At 46.0% G+C, this 21,094-nt stretch overlaps 1 protein-coding gene across 6 annotated transcripts in view; it reads left to right on the top strand.

Moving 5' to 3' along the window:
- Window positions 1-884: 884 nt before the first annotated feature.
- Mprip (myosin phosphatase Rho interacting protein) overlaps window positions 885-21,094 on the top strand; it is a 130,983-nt gene continuing 110,773 nt past the window's right edge. For 4 of the 6 annotated variants that reach the window (XM_063242283.1, XM_063242282.1, XM_063242280.1 and 1 more), the window contains exon 1: window positions 885-1,338. In XM_063242283.1, coding sequence (XP_063098353.1) covers window positions 1,216-1,338 — 123 coding nt within the window. In that variant the 5' untranslated portion in view covers window positions 885-1,215. The remainder of the gene's footprint in view (window positions 1,339-21,094) is intronic. The other 2 variants (XM_063242287.1, XM_063242286.1) reach the window with 2 other exon arrangements.

Here is a 21,094-nt window from a genome sequence, read left to right as displayed (position 1 = left end):
GCTCCCTGGAATCCTACACTTTTCTACCAGTGGCTTTGACAGCACCGGCAGGTTTGCTTCTGGCAAGGAGATTGGAATGGAAACCCTACTGTGACAGCCTGGCTCCTTCCTAACAGAATTACCCTGTACAAATGACTCCCAGTGTCTGCGCCTTCCTTTTCCAAAGCACATAATGAAGGAAGGAATGCCTAGTTGAAGACCTGGTGGAGTCAGCGTTTACTAATTTCTCATAAGTGACAGCTCGCTGAGGCTGTTGACTTCTTAGTCATCCCTGGAAACACTACCTCCTGTTGCCTAATTTTTCTGTTCCTCGGTTTCCTCATATGAAAAATATGTATGATCATGGAGCATTTGTAAACTCCAATGCCCTACACCGTTTGCAGCACTCAGAACAGTACCTAGCCCTTATTATTAATAATGCTATCTATGACTATGACGACTGGGCCTGGCACATAGTAGGAGCTAAAGTAATCCGTTCTGCCACGGTGTGTAGGCTGGGCGCGGGAAGAAAGGCCACCGTGGAAGTAAGGGGCGTGCGGGGCACCCGCCCCAGGTCGGCTCCACCCTCCCTCCAACCCTTGAAGGCCCCCGCCCGGCCTCAGCAGCTGTCAGGCCCACTGGCCTCAGCGCCAGTCCACCAAACCTGAACGTCCCATCCCGGCGCCCCCACCTTCCTCTCTCTGCCTGCACAAGTTACCTTGCGCTTGGTCACCCTCAGCCCCGCCCCGGGCGGCCAGTGGCTCAGAGGTTTCTTTGTTAGCGGTAGCGCGCGGCCACTATTGGTCAACGGGACTGTCGATCTCGCTGGCGCGGCCCCGCCCCTCGTGCCCGCCCCGCCCGTCGCCCGCTGCTCCCGGCCCCGCCCGGAGTGCGCGAGCGCTCCGTTCCCATTTGCAGCGGCCGCGGGCGCCCAGGGCAGCAGCGGCGGCGCGACAAGCGGGTCGCCGCGACCGGTGCCTGGGAGGCGGCCGCGGCGGGAGGCGACGAGCCGAAGCCGCGTCCATGGGCCCGCGGCGGCCGGGCGGCGGTGGTGCTGGCGGGCGCGGGGTGGTGCGCGCGTTGTAGGCCCGGGCGCGGCAGCGCGGCGTGCGGCGGGCCCGCGGGAGAGGCCGGGCCGGGCCTGCGGCGGCCGGCGGAGCATGCGGCGGCGGCCGCGCTGAGCCCTACCCCGCCGGGAGCGCGCGGGCCGGGCCTGCGCCGCCGCCGCCCCCGACCATGTCGGCGGCCAAGGAGAACCCGTGCAGGAAATTCCAGGCCAACATCTTCAACAAGAGCAAGTGTCAGAACTGCTTCAAGCCCCGCGAGTCGCATCTGCTCAATGACGAGGACCTGACGCAGGTGAGCGGCCGGGGCGGGCGCCTTGGGGGTCGCGGCCCAGGAGACCCAGTCCTGCGCGGAGACGCGCCCCGAGGCGGGCCGGGGGCGGTGGCGCCTGGAAAGGCCGAGGGGAAAATAAAAATGGAGCAGAAAAAAAAATGTATGTGAGTGCGGGGTGGGGTGTGGTGGGATAGGGGCTGGAGATGAGGGGCGGGGTAGAGCCTTGACAGAGCCGGGACAAAGGGAAAATCCTCAAGTATGTTGAAAAATAACATCCTTTCCCGTTCCCATACTCCTGCCGTGTGATTCATGCATTTCGGTGATTCAAAAATGCCTAGTTTTTCTCATTAGGAACAAAGCATCTGGGGGTTGCTTACTGCTTGGCAAGACCCCCCTCCGACTCTGTTTTAGGGTCAAATTCAAACTTGTCCACGAGTGGCCTAAGGCTTGTCTTGTCTGGATGGACCACGAGCTTCCGTCCGTGGGATTGAGCTGTTGTCACCGTCAGGGACTGGAGAGAAGTGGAGGGTCTCCAGGTTTGGGAGAATGTTGCTCCTTAATGTAAGCCAGAGGCTTTTGCTGAGGAGGGAGGTGGGGGCTGCTTGCTTTCCCTTTCTCTCCTAGTGCTGTGGTCTCTGGCGCTGGAGGTGAGGAGTACTGGGAAAGTTGGTTCATTCTTCCAGGTCTTAACTGACAGTTGAGGGCTTTGTACCAGTCTAGCGGCTCCTGAACCTGCCTGAGAGTCACAGACATCAGAAACACAGTCCTAGCTAGGCCCTCACCCTGGAGTGATGTAGGAGAGGAGGGATTTGTGTTGGGAAAGGTCCGGAGGTTTGACTGCAGTCCCCACTGTCGTTGGAAACCTCCTTCCCCCCCCTTTCTGTCTCATTGCTCTCTGAATTCCTGGTGTTGAGGTTCCCGAGGACCCTTGGGTTGTACCTGTGCACCCTTCTCCCCCTGTCCCTCATGCACTGCTTCTCATCTGAGCTTTCTCACAACTCCCTGTGTGAGGCCAGAGAAGCGCCTTTCACATTCCAGTTCACTATGACCTAGTTGTACCACTCCTTTTGCAAAACAAAACAAAATAACGTCTCACCCCCCCCCAACTACCCAAAACAACAAAAAATATCCTTAGAAACGTTACTTAGAAGGGTCCTGGCCTGACTGCTTTTAATGCCACTTAAGTGCAAGTAGGGTTTGGTTGTTTACAGGGCAGACAGGAGTGGGGTGGCAGGGCAGGGGTTATGGCCTAGGACATGGTGCTTTTCTCAGAGGTCAGGTTTCCAACTGACAGGAAAAGATCAAGAAGCTTAATCAAACTCTCAGGTCTTCAGAGTCACAGATTGTGAGGACACTAGGAGCTTAGACACAGGTCAGGTTAAGGACGAAGCTCACAAGATATTCTTGAGAGTAGAGGGTGAGCTTTTAAGAAAACCTTCAAATCTCTATTCTCATCTGGGTGCTTTTTTTCTGGAAACAGTTTATGTGTTGAGCTGGGAGACTTTCCTTCTAAACCTCGCTGTCACTTTAAGTGCTGTGACCTTGAGCAATGGAGGGGGGTTGCCTCTGTACATTTTAATTTTCTTATCTGTGAGTTGGTGATAGTGATCCCAGGTTTATTTCCATCATAGAGCTGTTGTGAAAAGTGAAGTTGTTTTTCCTCTTACAGTTTAACAAACAAACCAAAAAAAATAGCCCATACAATAGTCAACTTGATTTAAGAAGTTTCTGGACTTGGAAAAGGGCTGTTTTAAGAGAAGTTTGTTAAGTTTCCTGGTTCTTCTAAATAACTGCCAAAATTAGGCATTTATGCCACAGACGGGTGGGTTTTCTGATTTTTAAGGTTAGATTAACCTATAGTGGAATCTGCATGTTTGAATCATAACTTTTTTTAATCTGTTGGTTATTAATCGGACTCAAGGGAAGAGGCAAATACAAAATACTGTAATCTTTCACTGTATTCAAAGTTGAATTGTGGATTTTGAAACAGGCTTGAGACCTCCAGGGCAAAACTGGAATGGTAGTTTTTGAAATAATGAGCAGGGTTATTTGTGCTGGGAGAGATTAGCACAGCGTTGTACCTCCTGGGATCTTTCAGGAAGAAACTACTCTTGAAAAGGGAGGAGGGAGACTCAGGGCTGTTGCCAGCAGCCTTTCTGCAGCTCTCTGCATCCGGCCCTCCCCCACCCGCTTGCTCTCATCCTTCTGTCTCCATTAGAAAACCTCAGCCAATTGGTTCCCATCAGTCTCCCCTCAAGCCCCTGCTTCCTGCTGTCCCTCCCCTCCGTGAGCTTATTTTAGACTGTCCGTAGACTGTTTAAGCTGGAAGACACATCAGCGATCATCAGAGCCGCCCCCATTTCGATAGGCACAGACGCCCAACCCAGTGGGGCCAGCTTTGTGGCTTTGCTCCTGGGATGTTGTCTTCCCAGGATCTGACGTTTCTCCTGGTGTTCTGATTTGGGCTTTATTTCTTCAGCTGTGGGTTTTGTTTGTTTTTCTCCAAGAGAGGTACAGTAACTTTTTCCAGGCCTTGCTTTGTATTGTGGCATCAGATCTGGAAGGGACTTGGAGATCAGCTAATCTAATCACTTCCTTTTTTTTTTTTTTTTTTTTTTGACAAGTGAGAAGACTGAAATCTGGAAAAAGGAAGTGATTTTTTTCAGTGCAGGGATGGCCAGAATTCTTTAACCATGTTTCTGTTTTCTGGGTGTCTGAGGACATCCCAGGGCACATTACGAGGAGAGCAATGTCAAAGATAGTTATGTTGCAGAAGGTGCTCAGGAATGCTATTCTTGGGCACAAGAGTTCCTTGCCTTTTCCTCATCCCTGGAATTCACAGTTTTGGGATAAGTAATGAGGCATAGTCCAGTACTACTGGTTGTTGCATGTTGCAGTTCCAGATCCCTTGTCCACAGTGTCCTGTTTTCTTTCAGTTGTCCTGTGCATTTTTGTCTGTGTACATATAAATTCAGATACACATTTAGACCTTTTTAAGACGTGAATTGTGTGCATATATTTGCACTGCAGTGATCCTCCCCCCCCCCCATTTTGGAGTTATTTTCATGATGTTACATATAGATACACTAGTCTTTTTGCATGTTGGACTATTAGGGAAGTAGTGTTAACATAACCCATTTCTTACTGATGGGCATTGAGGTTACTGATGAGTTTTGCTGTTATAAATAGTGAATGCTTCAGGCAAATGGCTGTATAAGTGCTTTTGGGTGTGTGCTTGTGAGCACGAATGCAAGTATTTCTCTGGAGCAGATACCTAAAAATGGAATGGCTGGGTTGACATCAAGTGCACTACATTTTTTTAGGGATACTACCAAGTTGCCTTCCAAAAAAGGCTGTGTCATAACATTTCCAGGACTGGATATTATGAAATGATTTAATTCTTTAGTAATTACCAACGAGGTTAAGTCTCTGCAGTATTTATCGAGGAGTTTGTTTTGTTTTTGGTGGATTACATGTTTGTGTTGTTTGGCTGTTTTTCTGTTGGGTTAATACCTCCCCTTAATCCAATTTGTAGGCCCTTTCTGTTTATGTCTTAGGTCGGGAGGCTTTAAACTTCTTCTATAAAAAGTGAGATAGCAAATATTTTAGCCTTTATATGCCATGTAGTCTCGTGGCAGCCATGAAACTTGGTCATCATGGTGCAAAATGAGCTGTAGACAACATGTAAACTAACAATTTTGTTCCAATAAAACTTTATTTAAAAAAATAGGCAGCTGTCTGGATTGGATCTGTGAGCATAGTTTGCCCAACATTTTCTAGATCGTAATTTGATGCTCACTATACATGGCCAGTAGTTTTTCAAAGTGTCAGTTGTCTCTACCTGTGGTTGGTTTTCTTTTTCACTTGGTAGGCTCTAAATGAATGCAGTTAAGGCTAGGTAGATAGTTTAGTGATGGAGGATCAGCTTAGCAATGTGCAAGGTTCAAGGTTCAAAATAATATAAAATACAATGAATGCAGTTAAATTTCTATTTTCTTTTATGGTTTGTAATTTCATGTCTCATATGTGAGAAGGATTTTTGTCAAGATTTTTTAGTAGTCTCCAATACTTAATTATTTTGTAGTTAGCTTTATGCTTAGCTTTAAAAATTTATCAGATTTGTTTTTTCAAAACATTATGTTACTAAAGGCAGATCTGGTAGAGGTCATGGAAGTAGTTCAGATAGATAGCTACAAAGGTCTTTTCTCTAGACCAGTCCTGAGAGACACTAAGAATGTTGTGGATTGAAGATGTGGGGGATTGGGGATAGAAGTATCTGTAACAGAGATTGGGAGTAATGGGTTTGGGGTTGTGAAGGGGTAAGAAATATGATAATAAGTTTTACCTTGGGAAGGTGGATGTTTACTGTAGTTTTAAGAAAGTCATCTACTTAGGCAGTAGGAGGTGATGGTTAGTGCCTAGCTGAAAGTGGGCCTGGGGGTCTTTTACGTGGAGGTAGTTGCTCAAGTCATGGGAGTGAGTGTGATTTCTTAGGAGAAAGAATCAGTAGCGGGAACCCCCATGTGATAGATGGCAGAAAAGGGGAAGCCACGAGGGAGGCTGGGATATAGATCAGAGAGGGTTGGTTGGTGACTAGTAGCAAAAGCAGATCTGGGCTGCAGGGCTCTTAGCATCAGTATGAGTCTTCAGGGTTCCCAGTTAATCTACTGCTTCTCTGTGGAAGGAGCCACCGTGTTCCAACTCTAGTCTTTTGTCTTCCTCTGCTTTGTTAATGGGACCTAGGTTGGATCTTCGTCTTTCTCAGGTCTCAGTTCCTGCATCTGGAAATGAAGTTGGGCTTAATCTTTCCTGGGCGTATTAGTCCCCTTGATCTGATTCCACCACGGCCCCTGAAACCACAGAGTGGCACAAAGGTGGGCTTGGACCAGCAGTCTATGCAGCATTTATCAGGATTCTCTTAGTTCTTATGACATTATTAAATGTGGTCATTTTTTAAAAGAAGATTAGTAACTTATATGTGGCTTGGTACATTGACAGAGGGTGTGCAAAATACCCCAGACACACAAAATTCCACGCTGCGGGGTTGAAAAGCACATGAAAAGATGCTCAGTGTCAGTAGTCATTAGGAAAATGCAAAGCAAGACCACAATGTGATACCACTTTATATCCATTAGGATGATTGAAATTCTAAAAAGCAATTTCATAAATATTGAAGAAGATGTGAAGAAATCAGAATCCTCTTGCATTACTGGTGAGAATCAAATGATGCGTATAGTTTCTGTGGAAGGAAATTCAGCAGGTCCTCAGTAAATTAAACACAAAATTACTATACAGGCAACAGTTCCATGCTGAGGTGTATCCCCCAAAGAGTTGAAAACTTGTATGCTCAAACCAGTGCTTGTATGTGAATGTCCAAAACAGCACTATTCGCAGTAGCCAAAAGGTAGCAACAATCCACTTACCCATCGTGGATGAGTAGATAAGTGACTTGTGTTTCTCTATAGTATAGTATCATACGATCTCAAAGGAGCAAAGTACTGAGACATCCTACCACTTTGATGAACCTAAAGAATTTGATGCCACGGAAAAGAATATGCCCAGAAGAACACATAGTGTGTGATTCCATTTTTATGAAATGTCTAGAGTGAGTAAATTCATAGAAACAGATTAGTGGTTATCAGAGACTGGGGGAAGGTGATGATGTGTGACTGCTAGTGGGATTGGGGGGTCTATTTTTAGGGTGATGAAATGTTTCAGAACTAGATGGAAGGGCTTATTGTACAACATTGTGAAATATATTAAATGCTACCAAATTATTCATTTAAAATGATTTTTATGTTCTATGAGTTTTATCTCAGTAAAAATGAAAAAAAAAAAGGAATGTGTAGTAGTAGACACACCTAACGTTTGTTCTGTGTTCCTTTTGTCATCTATAGTGAATATTGGATTATTTCTTTTTTTTTTTTATCAGTACTGGGGATTGAACTCACAACCTCACGCTCTCAAGGCAGGCACTTATGTGAACTAAATCCCCAGCCCCTTTTGGATTATTTCTAGAGTGTAGACTAGGGATTAGAAAATTTTTTCTTAAAGGGTCAGATAGTAAATACCGTATTAGATTTAGTAGGCCATCAGGCAAAATCGAGGCATTTATATAGGTACTTATATAACCGTTTAAAAATATAAAAGTCATTTGTTGTTTTAGCCTTAAAAAGCAGATGGCAGGCTAGCTTTGATGTACGAGTATAGCTTACCAAACAAACTATGTTAGACCAGCTCTGTCCCATTGAGTTACAATGAAAGCCACATATGATTTAGGCTTTTGTAGTTAACCATTAAAAAGTAAAAAAGAAGGGAAATTAATTTTAGTTATATTTTTCTTTAACTGGATAGATTTAAAATAGCTTCATTTCAATACATAAAGAAGTTATAGTATGGCACAGTTCAGTTGAGACCAGCCACTGTCCCAGTGCTGATAGCTCTTTGTGGCTGTGCTTGCAGATTTGGCTTACAACTGGGCACCCTGGTAGGTGGGGTAGAAGGTATAAAACTGTGCTGCTGCACCTTCCTCTTCCCTAATGGAGTCCTGCAGATGGCCTGGAGTGGAAGGTTCCTGGAGAACCAGTTCTCTTGTATCTATCTGTTGGTCCTGTTTATGCCTCCTCTTCTATTGCCTTTGGTTTCCTTTTACCCAGTTTTGGGAGTTCTGTGAATATCACATCTTCGGTAACTCCTTTGGTGTGTCTGGAAACTTTCTTTGGATTTTGATCTCACACCTGTCCAGAGGATTCTGGTTGCAGCCCAGTGAATTGTCCCTAGGCCTGTCCTGTGGGGAGTGAGTTTAGGGGACAGGCCTAAGTATGTGTCATCCTCCACGTGTCCCCTTTTCTTCCATTCCTGGCCAGGTGAGCTATGTGTCTTATGTAACTCTTGGCCCTTTGTATTATCCAGTGTTTGACAGTTGCCTCCTGGCTTTTCTCTTGGGTGCTAGCCCGTTACTTGACCTTTTTCTTCAAGTTTTGTTTCCCTGTGTTCTCTTCTTCACACAAATGTCCAAGTGGACCCAAGAGGATGACTTAGGGTCTCTTACAGTGGATGCCCACCTTCCTTTTACAGGGAAATTGTGGTATACTGATGCAGCCATGGAGTTCCTGAGCCCTTGCATGGTGATTAATATTCCAGCAAGTGTGCTGGCAGCCTTCCCCATGGGGAACAGCTTTTGTTGGGGGTATCTCTAGACTATGGGGACCCTGGTTCTGTTTAGCTGAAATCAAGGAGTTTGACTTGAATGTTTATACTTAACCTGTTCTCAAGATGCCACTTAGTCTTAAGGAGGGTAGAGAGCCCTTCAGCCTGGTGAGGGAAGCACACCTGCTGCCCAGGACCACAGCTGTGGAGTGGCTCAGGGTGCCATCCAGGAGCACTGGATGCTAATTTGAAAGCATTCACCCTAAGAAAACAGGCCCTTCTTTTATTCTGGGAAACTTGTTCTCCAGGCTGCCCTTTCCTGCCCACATGACATAGTTGGACCAGTTCAATGGTTTTCAGGCTTTCATTAAATGCTGGAGCCTTTTCTCAAAGGAATTTCATACACAAGTGCAGTGCATGACACTGGAAAAGCAGCAGGGCTATGGAGATGGGTGAAACCTGGAACTTTCCTTTTTGCCTGGGGGTTGTTTCTGCCCCAGATTTTGTTCTAGTTTTAGCAGGTGAAGTGGTCTCACAGCTGCTCAGAGACAGCAACACTGCTGTGCCCCACTGCTCCTGTAGCACTATGACTTCCTTTAGGGATGTGAGCCCTGGGGAGCAGATTTACTGGTGATTTGTTTCTGGAGGCTGGAACTAGAATCTTCCAAACCCCTCACTAGTTTTCTCAATCCAGGTCATCCTAATTCACATGGAAACTACAACCTGGGTCTTGCCTGGAACCTGTAAGCCTTCTGGCTTCTTCCTTCCCTGGGGCTCAGCTTGAGAGTTGCATGCTGCCCTGGACAGTGGCTCTGGGTGGCCTGTAGGAGTGGCCCTTAGCAGCCTCCTGAGCTTTGTCATACTGAGTCAAGTGTTGTGATCTTACACAGGCCTTGTAGGCTGGGGGGCCAATGGGACTGGTGACAGCATGCCTTTCTACTCTCTAGCCAAGAAGGGAACGCAGTTTCTGAGAGGTTGATAACCAGCTCAAGGCCACCAAGTCACTCTGCAGTGGGCCTGTAATATAGTGCCCAGTTCTGTGAGGCTCCTGTGCTAGCTTCACACCAGCTCTGAAGTTGTCTCCCTCTCCATTGGGTGATCAATTGAGTGACAAATGTGATACTGTTTTTGTACGGCTAGGGCAGATTGGTGGTAGAGCTGATGCTCTGCAAAGTACATAACAGCAGTGTAATAGATTTCTAGTTCCTAGTCTTAAGAAGAAGAACCTGCAGTAGCCTCCCCACCCATTAAGCAGGTATCTGCTTCACAGATGGGGCAGGTGAAACCTTAGAGATTGAGCAACCTGCCTATGTCAGAAGAAGCCCAATGTGAATTTTTCCAAAGTCCTGTTTGGTCTCTCTATTTCTGATAAGTGTTAACCTTTGTTATCAGGAATAGTGCCATGCCCTAAGTTGGATTTCTTAGTTCTGGGGTGTGAGGTGGGGCATGTGTGGGTGGTGCAGGGCAGTACACAAGTCATTGCCCGGGTTGTTAGCTCTCCTCAGCTGTGGGGAACCTCACATCTCACAGACAGGCTGCTGCAGGGACCACACCTTTGGTATACCTCTGAACAGGAAGCACTGTTTTTTGTCCTGAAAAAGAAATTCAAAATTGAGAAATGCCCATATTCTTGGTCTCTGTAGGTTTTAGAAGCACTGGTTTTATCAAACCAATGAGGCCCTGTGGTGTGCTTTCTGTGTGTAATTTGTCACTACTTCCTGGCCCTGCTTGTAGCTAAAGGAGCCACAGGAAATGGGAACAGCTTTTGAGAGCCCCAGCTGAGCCGGAGAAAGGGCCATGTCTCCGAGGTCCCCTGGTATATACCCAGAATTTCACTGTTGGTTTGTGGGAGCCACTTGTTGTGTGGGAGCTTCAGGATGCTGTGGGATCAGGGATTGTGCATGGCTCCTGCCTGGAGATGTATTCTGATCTAGAAATCTGGCAGTCCGGCTTTTCATTTTAGTATGCAAGGTAAAAGAATTGGAATAGTGGAGAGCAGGGTGTTTCAGCCCAGGTTTGGGCTCACATTTAGCATTTTCCTTGTTGATTGAGTAGGCTTCTTTGAGTTTAATGTTTGTGTCCTCAACTAAGAGATGGGTTTATAATATCACCCGTCTAAAGGTGCCTGTGAGGCTGATGGAGGATGAACTCAAAGCAACTACAGGATGCATTGGAATGATCAAGTTTATAAATATCTGGGTATGGGTGTTCAGTAAATGGGGTATATTTTACAGGCACTTGACCACACAGTGTAGTATCCATATGTGGGACATGGACCTTGCCCTCTAGTATGTGCTCATTTAGCATGCCAGCCCATCTGCTCTGGAATAGCCTCTGTGACCCGGCCCTGGGCCACCTGGGGGCCAGTGCCAGGTAGGAAATGGCAAGTGCCTTGGCTCCCTGTTGCTAAACAGAAGATAAGAAATTCAAGCTAGAGGACCTCCTGAACTCTATACAGTTGAGCAAATGGATCCAGAGAAGAGACCTGCCTATGTGATTTTTTTGGAGAACTATCTCTCAGACCTCTGTTTTCTTTCTATAGAGCTGCTCTGCATTACCAGCACTTTTCTCTCCACGGGGACCAGAGAGATCATAGTCATTTTGCTTGTATGGATCTGGTTTTTAGAACATTTAAGAACTGAACTGGTCTTAAGAATTTTTAGAGGTATGTGTTTGGTGTGGTGGCGCATGCCTATAATCCCAGCACTGAGGATGCTGAGGCAACAGGATAGTTGAGAGTTACAGGCCAGTCTGGGTTACACAGTGAGATCAGGGCCAGCCTATATTACGTAGTAAGACCCTTCTTTTCTTAGAAAAGAAAAAAAGAAATTTTAGAGGTAGGAAGTGAGGAGGCCAGGTGCTATCAGCCTGGAATTTAAGCCTCGGTGGTCATGTTAGAACCCCCTTACCCTAGAGACATGGATTGTACAGGTCTTGATTTAGAAGTGGCTCAGCAGGAAAGTGTATGAGTTGCCTTGCAAGGTAGGAGAAGATTAAGAGAAGCTGAGCTTGTCAGGCAAGTTTCTCATGAGCAACTATGCAGCTACTTTGAAGGTGTCAGGGAAGCTGAGGCCTGGATGCAACCACTCAAAAGGGCAGAGGCAGCAGATAGTCCCAGCCAGCTCTAGGCCCACATCACTGGTTGGAACGGAGGTCTGGCCAGGGCATGCCATGGCCCTTGGTCCACAGGGTTGAACTGGCCTCTTAGCTGGCAGGCTTTTCCTTTCATCCTTTGTCTCCCCTCCAGCCTTTACAACTACTGTTCCTCCATGGACCGGAGCCTCCCACGGGTGTAGGGGGAGTCCCTTCTAGATGGTTTGAGCAAATAGAAGCCTCTCTTTTCCTGAGCCCAGAGGGTTCTTTTTACAGGCAGATGTCCCCTACTTCCCAGGTTCATACCTAACTGCCTTTGAGCATGGAGGAGGGATGCCATGCCTAGTGTAGTCATATAACCCACAGCACAGAGGTTTTCTCAGGGGCAGTGGGTGTGCTCTGGGATTATTTATTGTGCTAGTGATAGTATTCATGGCTAACAGATTGCACTGTGTCAGGCCACTGATCATGTGTAGCAGTCTTAAAGGTTGAGAGATAAGCAAATTGGGTGGGGAGAGGTAGTGTGACTTGCTGGATAGCAGCACCACCAGTGGGAGAGCTGGATGAAAACCCAGATGCCCAACCTGAGCCCTCTTTACTCGGAGGCCCACACTGACCGAAATAGGAGTTACCGGGGTTTCCTAGCCCTGTGCTGACCTGTCTATCAGGAAGCTATGTGTGCAGGAGAGTAAGGTTGGAGGCTGGATTTGAGCTGCCCTTGAATAGACTTCTGGTCTCTCTTTTTTTTTTTTTTTTTCTCTCCTTCCTGTCCCTCTCCCTAGCCCTGTTTTTTAATGGGAAGACGGTGGGTTTTTGTGGAACCCGGTGTGACTCTTTCCTGCAAAGCTGTTACCCCAGAAGCTTGTCCCCACTATTCTGTAGCATTCTTCCCTTTGCCACAAATGGCGTCATCTTCCAAAAATCCTGTGGCCACAGGCACATTGTCAAGACCAAACAGGAAAGAGGCTTTTAAAAATGTCAGGCTACCCCCCAGCTACTAAAGTTCAGAGAGAAGCCCTGCAAGGACTCAGCTCACAGAGCTTGTATGAAGGCAAAGGAAGGTTGAAAACGGCTGGCAGCTGCTGGCCTGCCCATTCTGTGCCAGCAGTGCAGAGAGGTGCTGTGGGTTTTGTTTTTGTCCTTTGAGGTAGAAATCCATACAACACAAAATTAACCATTTTAAAGCCCATAGTTTGGTTGTACTTAGCACATTTAGCTTTGTGAAACTACCACATATAGCTGAAAATATTTTCTATACCTTAGAAAAATTTTTAACTATTAAATAGCCACTCCCTGTCCCCCACCCTCAGACTCTACCTACTATGACTCTGCTTTTCATCCCTATGGATTTACCTATTTTGAAAAGTTTGTAAACATGGGGTTATACAGTATGTGACCTTTTGTTGGGCTTGAACTCACGACCACACACTTGCAAGGCAGGCGCTTATGCCATTGAGCTAAACCCCCAGCCCCTGTTGGGCTTGTTTTAAAGAACATTTTTGAAGTTCTTATGCCATGTAGTATGATCAGAACTTCATTTCTTTCTATGGTGGAATAATATTCCATCGTGTAGATATACCACATTTATCTGTTCTTCAGTTGATGGACATCTCGGTGGTTCCTACCTTTTGGTGAAAGTGAGTAGTGCTACTGTGAACATTAGTGTATAGGCTTTTGTTTGAAAATCCTCCTCTCTTTTGAATGGAAACAGACAGAGTAAGATTGCTGGTCTCTTGCATTTCTGCCAGTGAGCTGTGAATCAGCATCTGGAGTCAGATAGGAGCTTGCTGACTGAGGGTTGGCAGGGCAGAGTCGCTGGTGGATGCTGTCTGCCTAAAGCCAGGATTCCACACTTGGAGGGAACTGGAACGAGGCTGGAAGCATTGAATTCAGCACTGAGGTGGTGGCAGGGCTGTGTTTGCAGGGAGGCTCAGCCATGTTGAGAGTTTTACTTTTTTATCCATTTTTGTGTGACCTGAGACCTGCTGAGTTTCAGAGAAGATTCATTCAGCCTTAGATATTGTTAGCAGGAGGGCTTTAGGGCAGAGGATCAAAAGGCTGGACAACTCAGGGAGATCCTGGCACACTCAAATGCAAGGTGCCTGGGAGTTGTTGGTGAAGGTCCTACATTGTCCAAATCAGGCCCCAGAGGATCTTAGATTTGGCTGGAGGCAAAGCCCTTTGCTGTCCTGTGGGTTGCAGTATTAAGAGTTTTCAAATTTTACTTCTTTGACTGCAGGACATTTCATCCCTGAAATAAAACATAAGAGTTCACATGTAACTTACATGAAAGTTTGTATGTTCAATGGTGGGGAGGAAACATGGTTTTATCTATAAGACCACTGCACCCCAATACTCACCTCATACCTACCAGGGGTCCCTGAAGCACAACCTCTGCAGTTTCACATTCTGAAATACAGTGACTTGCTATAATCCCTGTATTATATTTGATACAGACAAAAAAGATGGTGTTTTTTTTGTGTGTGTATCTATGCACACATACCTACTGTATGTATACACATTCTATAGATCTAGTATGTATAAAGCTGAATAATAGCATGAATACACATGAAAGAACATGGATGGTGGGTGCCATTGAAACATCCTGTGATGGCACCCTAGCAGCATCCCAGATGGTGGGACTCCCTGGATGGTGAGTGGAGGTGGATGTTGAGGCCACGGCTGTTGAGCCTAGCATTGTCCATTAAGTGAGCATTGAGCAGTTCCTAGGAACATGGGTCAGGAGTACACAGGCAGGCTTCCTGCTTTTCCATCTCTTGTGATCCTCCTGGAGTTGGAATGAGGATCCCTGTGGCATAGTTGAGGTGTCCTGCATCTGTGCGGTGCCATGGGAAAGAGGTGTTGCCTCTGCTTGACCCAGTCTTTTCCAGTCTTCTTCCCAAGATTGAGGCTGGCATCCTGGGGAAGAAAGTTGCCCTTTCTGTTTGTATCAGGGAGCCTGTTTGATTTCCGTTTAGAGTATACAACATCCCAGAGCAAGTCTGGGGTAAGATGCTACCTGTAGCGCAGTGCTGTTAAATTGAAAGGACTTGAGGAGAAACTAGGAGATGGTTGTAAAATATGATGCCAAGGCACAGTGAAGAAGGTGACTCTAGGCTCATGGAGTGGGGAATGTGTGCTACGTCAGTGCTTCTCCCTCTTGGGTCTTGATCTTTGGACTTTACACTCGTGGTTATTGATATCCTCACAGGGCTTTCATTTATGTGACTATGTATATTGGTATTTATTGAATTAGAAATCAAAATGGAGACACGAATTCATTTAAAAGTAACAAACATATTTATATGTTCACATAAGTAACATGTGTTCTCAAAATCAAGTTTCCCAAAACAAAAACAATTTGCTGTAGAAGATCCATATTATTTAACATTTTCGCAGATCTCTTTCACATCTGCCTGGAAAAGCAGCCAGATTCTTCTGTCTGCTGCAGTCATCCTATTACAGTATATTATGTCGCCTCTGGGCAACTCTGCTGGACACTTGAGAATGTGTATGAGAACAAAAGGCAAATGGTACATTTGTATTTTTATAAAGTTTTTGGAGCTAGATGTGGTGGGTAGTCTCAGCACTCTTGATAGGCTGAGGCAAGAGGATTGATTGTAAGTTCAAGCCTGGCTTGGGCAATTTAGTGACTTAGTGAAATCCTGTCTTAAAATACAAAAAAATTTTAAAAGTTTTCTCCAGACTACCATCTTCTACTTATACAATTTAAAAATGGCATCTATTAAATACATTGCTAGCAGGGCTGGGGATTTAGCTTAGCGGCATAAGCACCTGCCTTGCAAGCAGGCAGTTGTGAGTTCGATCCCCGGTACCAATAAAAACGAAAAAGACAAAAAAAAAAAAAAAAATACATTGCTAGCACATTCTTCTTTGTCCCCCATTCCTCCCCATCCAGAGGTCTTGGGGGCAAGGTTCCGGTAGGTTTCATTGGAGAGGTTTGAACTGAGATTGACCCATGGAGCTGGGTTGTGTGACCCATAGGGAGCCTCTCAGAACATCCTGCTTCCAGCCATCCTGCTTTTCTCACATTGATAGGTGATGTTTACCCCTTTAGTTGCTCTTAAAGAAGGTTTAACAATAGTTACTAAAGCTGTATTCATATTGACAACCACAGAAGGTGATAGCAACCCTAATGTCTAGAACGAAATGTGGCACATCTATGCAAGGAAATATTATTCTACCTTAAAAAGACAGGAATATCTGACATGTACTACATTTTGGATTATTTTTGAAAACATGATGAAAGAAGCCAGTCACGAAACACCAGGATTCCATTCAAATGAAATGCCCAGAAAAGGCAAACCTGTGGAGGCAACAGATACATTAGCAGTTGCCAGGGGCTGGAGTAGGAGAGATAGCACGTTTGGGGAGCGTTAGACAGAGAGCCTTAAGTTCTTTTCCAGGAAAAGAAAATGCCCTAAAATTGACTATAATAATGTTACACTACAAACCACTGAATTGTGTATCTTAAATGGGTGGATTGTATGCTGCGTGACTTGTATCTTCAGAAATATCCCAAAACTATTATGGCCCATCTTCACGTTGAGTTTGGGTCCATATTCATCATGTTTTGATAAACCATTTTAGATAGTTCTTGCATTACAAAAGTTCAACTTAGGACTTTTCAAATTTACAGTGGTATCGATGGTGTGTTTACCATATGTTTTTCATATCATTACAGTATTCAGTACTTTGCATGAGCTGCTCTGCACTTTATGATAGAACAGAATTTAGAGGATTTTGCCCAACTATGGCTAATGTGAGTGTTCTGTTCATGTTTATGGCTTAGGTTTAGGTTAGGTGTGTTTGATGTATTTGGTGCATTTTCTGCTAGGGTATCTTTGGGACAGAATCCCATTGTAAGTCTAGAAGCATCTGATTTGACACTTCATTCCCAGTCCTGTCATTTTCTATTTGGCTGTTGCAGCCAGTGTGTGCCTAATGCCACAGATTCACTTCTGTTCCCTTATACACACACATACACACTCTGAGCTCAGCTGTGTCAAGAAAGCATCTGCCAAGGCCAGTTGCCTTTGAATGTCATCATTTTAAGTGCTGTTCATTTGTTTTCCATTTGCTGAATTTTTGCCTCCACCCTGTGGTGCTTTGACCTGCCGGAGGATGGAAGCTGTGGGGGAGTGTGCCCTCTGTTGGATCTCTAGCCCCAGCGTACCCTGGAGGGATGGACCCAGCACTGTGTGCAAGGCTCCTGAGGTCCTTGTCACCTTTCCCAGGTTTGGGTTCATCAACTTTCATTTCTACAGTCTGCAGCTTTCATTTCTATAGTCTGTCCTTTGCTTCCCCTGGAAATCTTCTAAATGCTCCCCTTTCTCAGGGCCCAGTTCTTCTCTGTGCCCACCCTTGTGTGCCTTTGTTGTCAGTATTCTCATTGGCCTTGTGATCTTTGGATTCCTGTCGTGGCCTCCAGCAGCAAGTATTGATAACTTCAAAGGGCAGAGCGAAGCAGCAACTTCCTCTGGGAGTTGAGCAGATTGCAATCAGCACAGATGACAATGGGTCATCGTCACACCTGAGAGCTGGAACCCAAGGTCCTTGTGTAACTAATAGGACACTCTTCCTCCTGTTTTATTTTTCAGAGAATCCCAGTTTGGGTGATAAATGACCTGGGTACCCTCTGTGTGAGCCTCTGAAATGCACAGTTGTTGGTCAAACTTTTTTTCAGAGTGAGGTGCAGGTTATATGATGCTAAGGCTTGGTGTCTTTGCATAGGTGGGAAAAACTTCTTTCAGACATGAGCTCACATTCTCCATCTGTTTTCCAAACTTAGGAACTGTCAGCCCCTACTGGAGTGGGTGGCTCTATGTAGAGAATGATCTGTGGGTGGTTCATCCCATAGCGCTAGGTATAGTGCCGCCTCCCATTAGTATTCACAGGTGATGTGCTTCAGAGCCAGTGAAAACCCTAAGCCTTGTCCTTAAACTCTTCTAGGCTGTAGCTTCAGCTGCAGAGGAAGACCTGGATGCCATACTTGTAAAGAAGAGAGCCCCAGGGAACAGTAGGGGGAATGTGTCCCCTAATGGCACTGGTCTTCCCTTCAGGAGAGGCTGGAGAAACTTATATAGAGGGTGAAGGCTAAGGTGTGGAGGCTCTTAGGCTCCGCCTCAGTTCTGCTGCTTTTGCCTTTTTGAGGCAGGCCTTGCCTGCCATGTAGCCTAGGATGTCGTTGAACTCACAGGTGTCCTGCTGCTTTGGCCTTCAGAGTGCGGAGACTACAGGTGTCATCCATCCCTGCCTCACTCCAGTTCTGCATCTAGCATTTCCTAGCGGTGTGTCCTTTGATAGGCCTCGTAAATCTTTCTGTATCTCCTTGTACTTAGAATGGAGATAGTGATAGTACATACCTAATGGGTTTGTGGTGAGGTTTAGAAGCATTTTAATGTAAAGCACCTGGGGCAGTGGTGGGACTGTGACAAGGAAGGGAGCACTGTATAGGACCAAGGCCTTGTAAGCGGTGTGCCTGCATACCCGCTTGAGGAAGGTGTGTCCTGCAGCCTTTCTCATCAGAAGGCTGTGCTTTCTCCCATACCCATGAGCCTGGTCCTACTGATGGCAGATCACTTGGTGGGGCTTCATGACGATTCTGCATAACCCCAGAGAATCCCATCTTTCATTGCTGCCGTTTGGAGGCTAGCAACAGTGTGCTGGCAGGTAGCAATGGTCCTGAGGAATATAGTTGGGATCTGACACTACTTGGCTGTGAAGAAAACAGCAGTATTTTCTGAGGGTTCAAGGACCTGTGGATGAAACTCAGATAAGAGTTCCAGTATACAGTAGTTTGGTCCATGCAGCATTGTAGGGGTAAGAATGTGACCTTTCAAACGACCTAGTAGTGATAGTGCCAGCCATCGCAGGTTATTTCTACAAGAGAAGCACCTTCAGGGCACTGTCAGAAGGCAGAGGCCTTTTGCCACTGACAGAGGAGGGTGGACCCACAGCTCTACCAAGAATCTTTCTTTCATTGGTACATGGGTTTAGCTCCATCCAGTCCTCTTATCATCTGTCTGGGTGGCTACAGGACCCAGCAGGATCTTGGCAGGGTGGGGTCTGAGTCTGGACCTTAATATTTGGTCACATTTCTCCGTATCTTGCTCACAGAAAAGACAGACAGCTGCTACCCAGGCAGTGTTTCTGTTTTTGGATTGATGTGCAGAAAATATTAAATAGCCTGTTTGCTATGAATGTAGTAGTGTCTCCACAGAAACTATTTTGGGGAAAAAAAGAGGAGGATAGAACCAATCTCGGGCCCACAGAAAATACATTAGCTGTAGTTCATTTACATCTTTGTACATTTACATCATACATTCTTTGGTGATTCCTCCACCAAAGGGCTTGCCCCATCTTGGCCTCCAGAAATTTTTACCCCTAGGCTCTCCTCAGAGTTAGGCTACTACCTGTGGATATGGGTGTTTTGGGATTGTGTGGGACTTTTCCTCTTGAAGAATTTTGACAAGCATGGTCACTCTGCTTGGATTCAAGGCACGGTGCCTATGTGTTGGAGCTTGTGTGGGGCTTGTCTGCCTTGCTTTGCCCTTCAAATTGGGTTTCCCTGGTTGCCTCCACTGCAGCATTCCTGCTCTAGAGCTAGAGTTTGGTTTCAGTACTAGGTCTGTACTGAGCACCAGTAATCAGTAGAACAGATGCTCTTGGGCTTGAAGCATTCTTAATTGTATACATTGACCCAGAATGTGTTTCTGTCTGAACGCTTTTGTTTTGTAAATGGTTTGAAAGGGGGAGGCCTATTTTTCTGTTGTTGTAGATGATGAAACTGAGCTTCACAGAGATTCCAATGTCTTGCCATGAATTGAGTAAGTCACGGAACTAAAATTTGAGGCTCCCTGATACCATACCAGGATCTTTAAAATGAATTTTCAAAGCTGTTAGGTCATGTTGGCAGAGAGCAGTGTGGGGTTTCCTAGCTCCACCTGTTTACTGTTCTGCCAGGAATGGCCAAGGCCCCCATTCTTGAAGCTATTCTACTAACATTGTCTCAAAAACTGTGCATGAATGATCAGGCAAATGTCTTCTCTCTTTAAATAATACCAGGTGAGTGCAATATAGAATCATTACTTTGGAGGGTGAGTCCACAGGGACAGGAAACGTAGAAATCCTGTCCCCACCTGTCCCACCTGCTTTGAGGCACAGACAGGCTTGTACAACCAGAGCTGTGTGTCATGTTCTGGATACCTTGAGGCTGGCTGTGATGGAGCCGCCTTGTCCAGGGGCTTGTGACTGTCTGAGAGAAGCCCATGAGGCAGACCAAAGTGCTGGTTTCAGTTTCTGCCTTACCCCCCTGGTTTGAGTTAAAATAGTTACCTCCCCATGACACAGCTCAGATCTGTTGAGGAAAGCCACCGGTGAGGAGCATAGAGAGGGCACATGTGTGTGCACATGGAGCATCCCGGGGAAGCCTCTGGCAAGGTCAGTGAGGTACAGGGCCATGTGGATCCAGGCCACGGCAGGCTGGCATTGCCTGGGGAAGGCACTGGGCCATTTGGCCTCAGATCCCTGAGGACTGATTGCAGAGGCCCTTCCTTCCCCTGTTGCATAGCTCTGTATGGAAGGGGCTAAGGGAACGTTTGGGAGGTAGCAGGTATGTGTAGTTTTGTGGGTTTTGTTTGTTTTTCGAGACAAGGTCTTGCTATGCAGTTGAGGCTGGCCTTAAACTTACTATGTAGCCCAGCTGGCCTCAAACTCAGCTTTCCTCCTACCTCAGCCTCCTAGGTGCTGGGATTACAGGTGTGTGCTACTATGCTTGGCTTTTTTTTTAAAACTAAACTTTCAAGGTAGAGGTCTTTGTACATTCACATGCATTTGTAAGATGCACAAAGAGATCCCACATGCCCTTCACCCAGTTTCCCCAGTTGATGACATCCTGCAGCACAGAGATGGATGCCACAACCAGGCTGTTGACACTGAAGCAGTTGGAATTCACGGCATCTCTTTTTCCTCAGGGTCCCTCTCAGCCACACCTTCTCCCATCATTGCTACCCCACCTCACTCCAGCAGTGGTAAACCATTTCCTATAAACTTTACATTTCAACGTTTTGTTTTTTTTCCTTTTGTACTGAGGATCAAACTCATGACCTTGCCCTTGCTGGGCAGGCGCTTATGCCATTAAGCTAAATCCCCGACCCCTCAATACGTTTTGTAACTGGAATTGCACAGGTGTCTCTGTGGGGATTGGCTTTTCCCACTCCTCTCACTTCCAGGTTGCTATGTCGTTCATTCCTTTTGATTGCTGACTAGTGCTCCACGGGATGGTGAGCCACAGATTGTTCACCTCTCACTGAAGGTTGCCTGGGTTGTGTCTGGTTGTTGGCTATTGTGGATAAAGCTGCTATGAACATATTTGTATGTCATTTTTGTTTGAATGTCCATTTTCATTTCTCTGGAGTAAATATCAAGGAGTGCAGTTCCTGACATACTTAGTTTTTGAAAATTTGACATCTTTAGTATTTGAAAAACTGCCAAAGTGATTCTCATCAGCACT

Source organism: Cavia porcellus, unplaced genomic scaffold (assembly GCF_034190915.1).
Source record: "Cavia porcellus strain 051 isolate PalLab524CR breed Dunkin Hartley unplaced genomic scaffold, mCavPor4.1 scaffold_32, whole genome shotgun sequence".
Lineage (NCBI taxonomy): Eukaryota > Metazoa > Chordata > Mammalia > Rodentia > Caviidae > Cavia > Cavia porcellus.
Note: the sequence above shows the minus strand (reverse complement) of the source record. Positions and strands in the feature narration are given on the sequence as shown.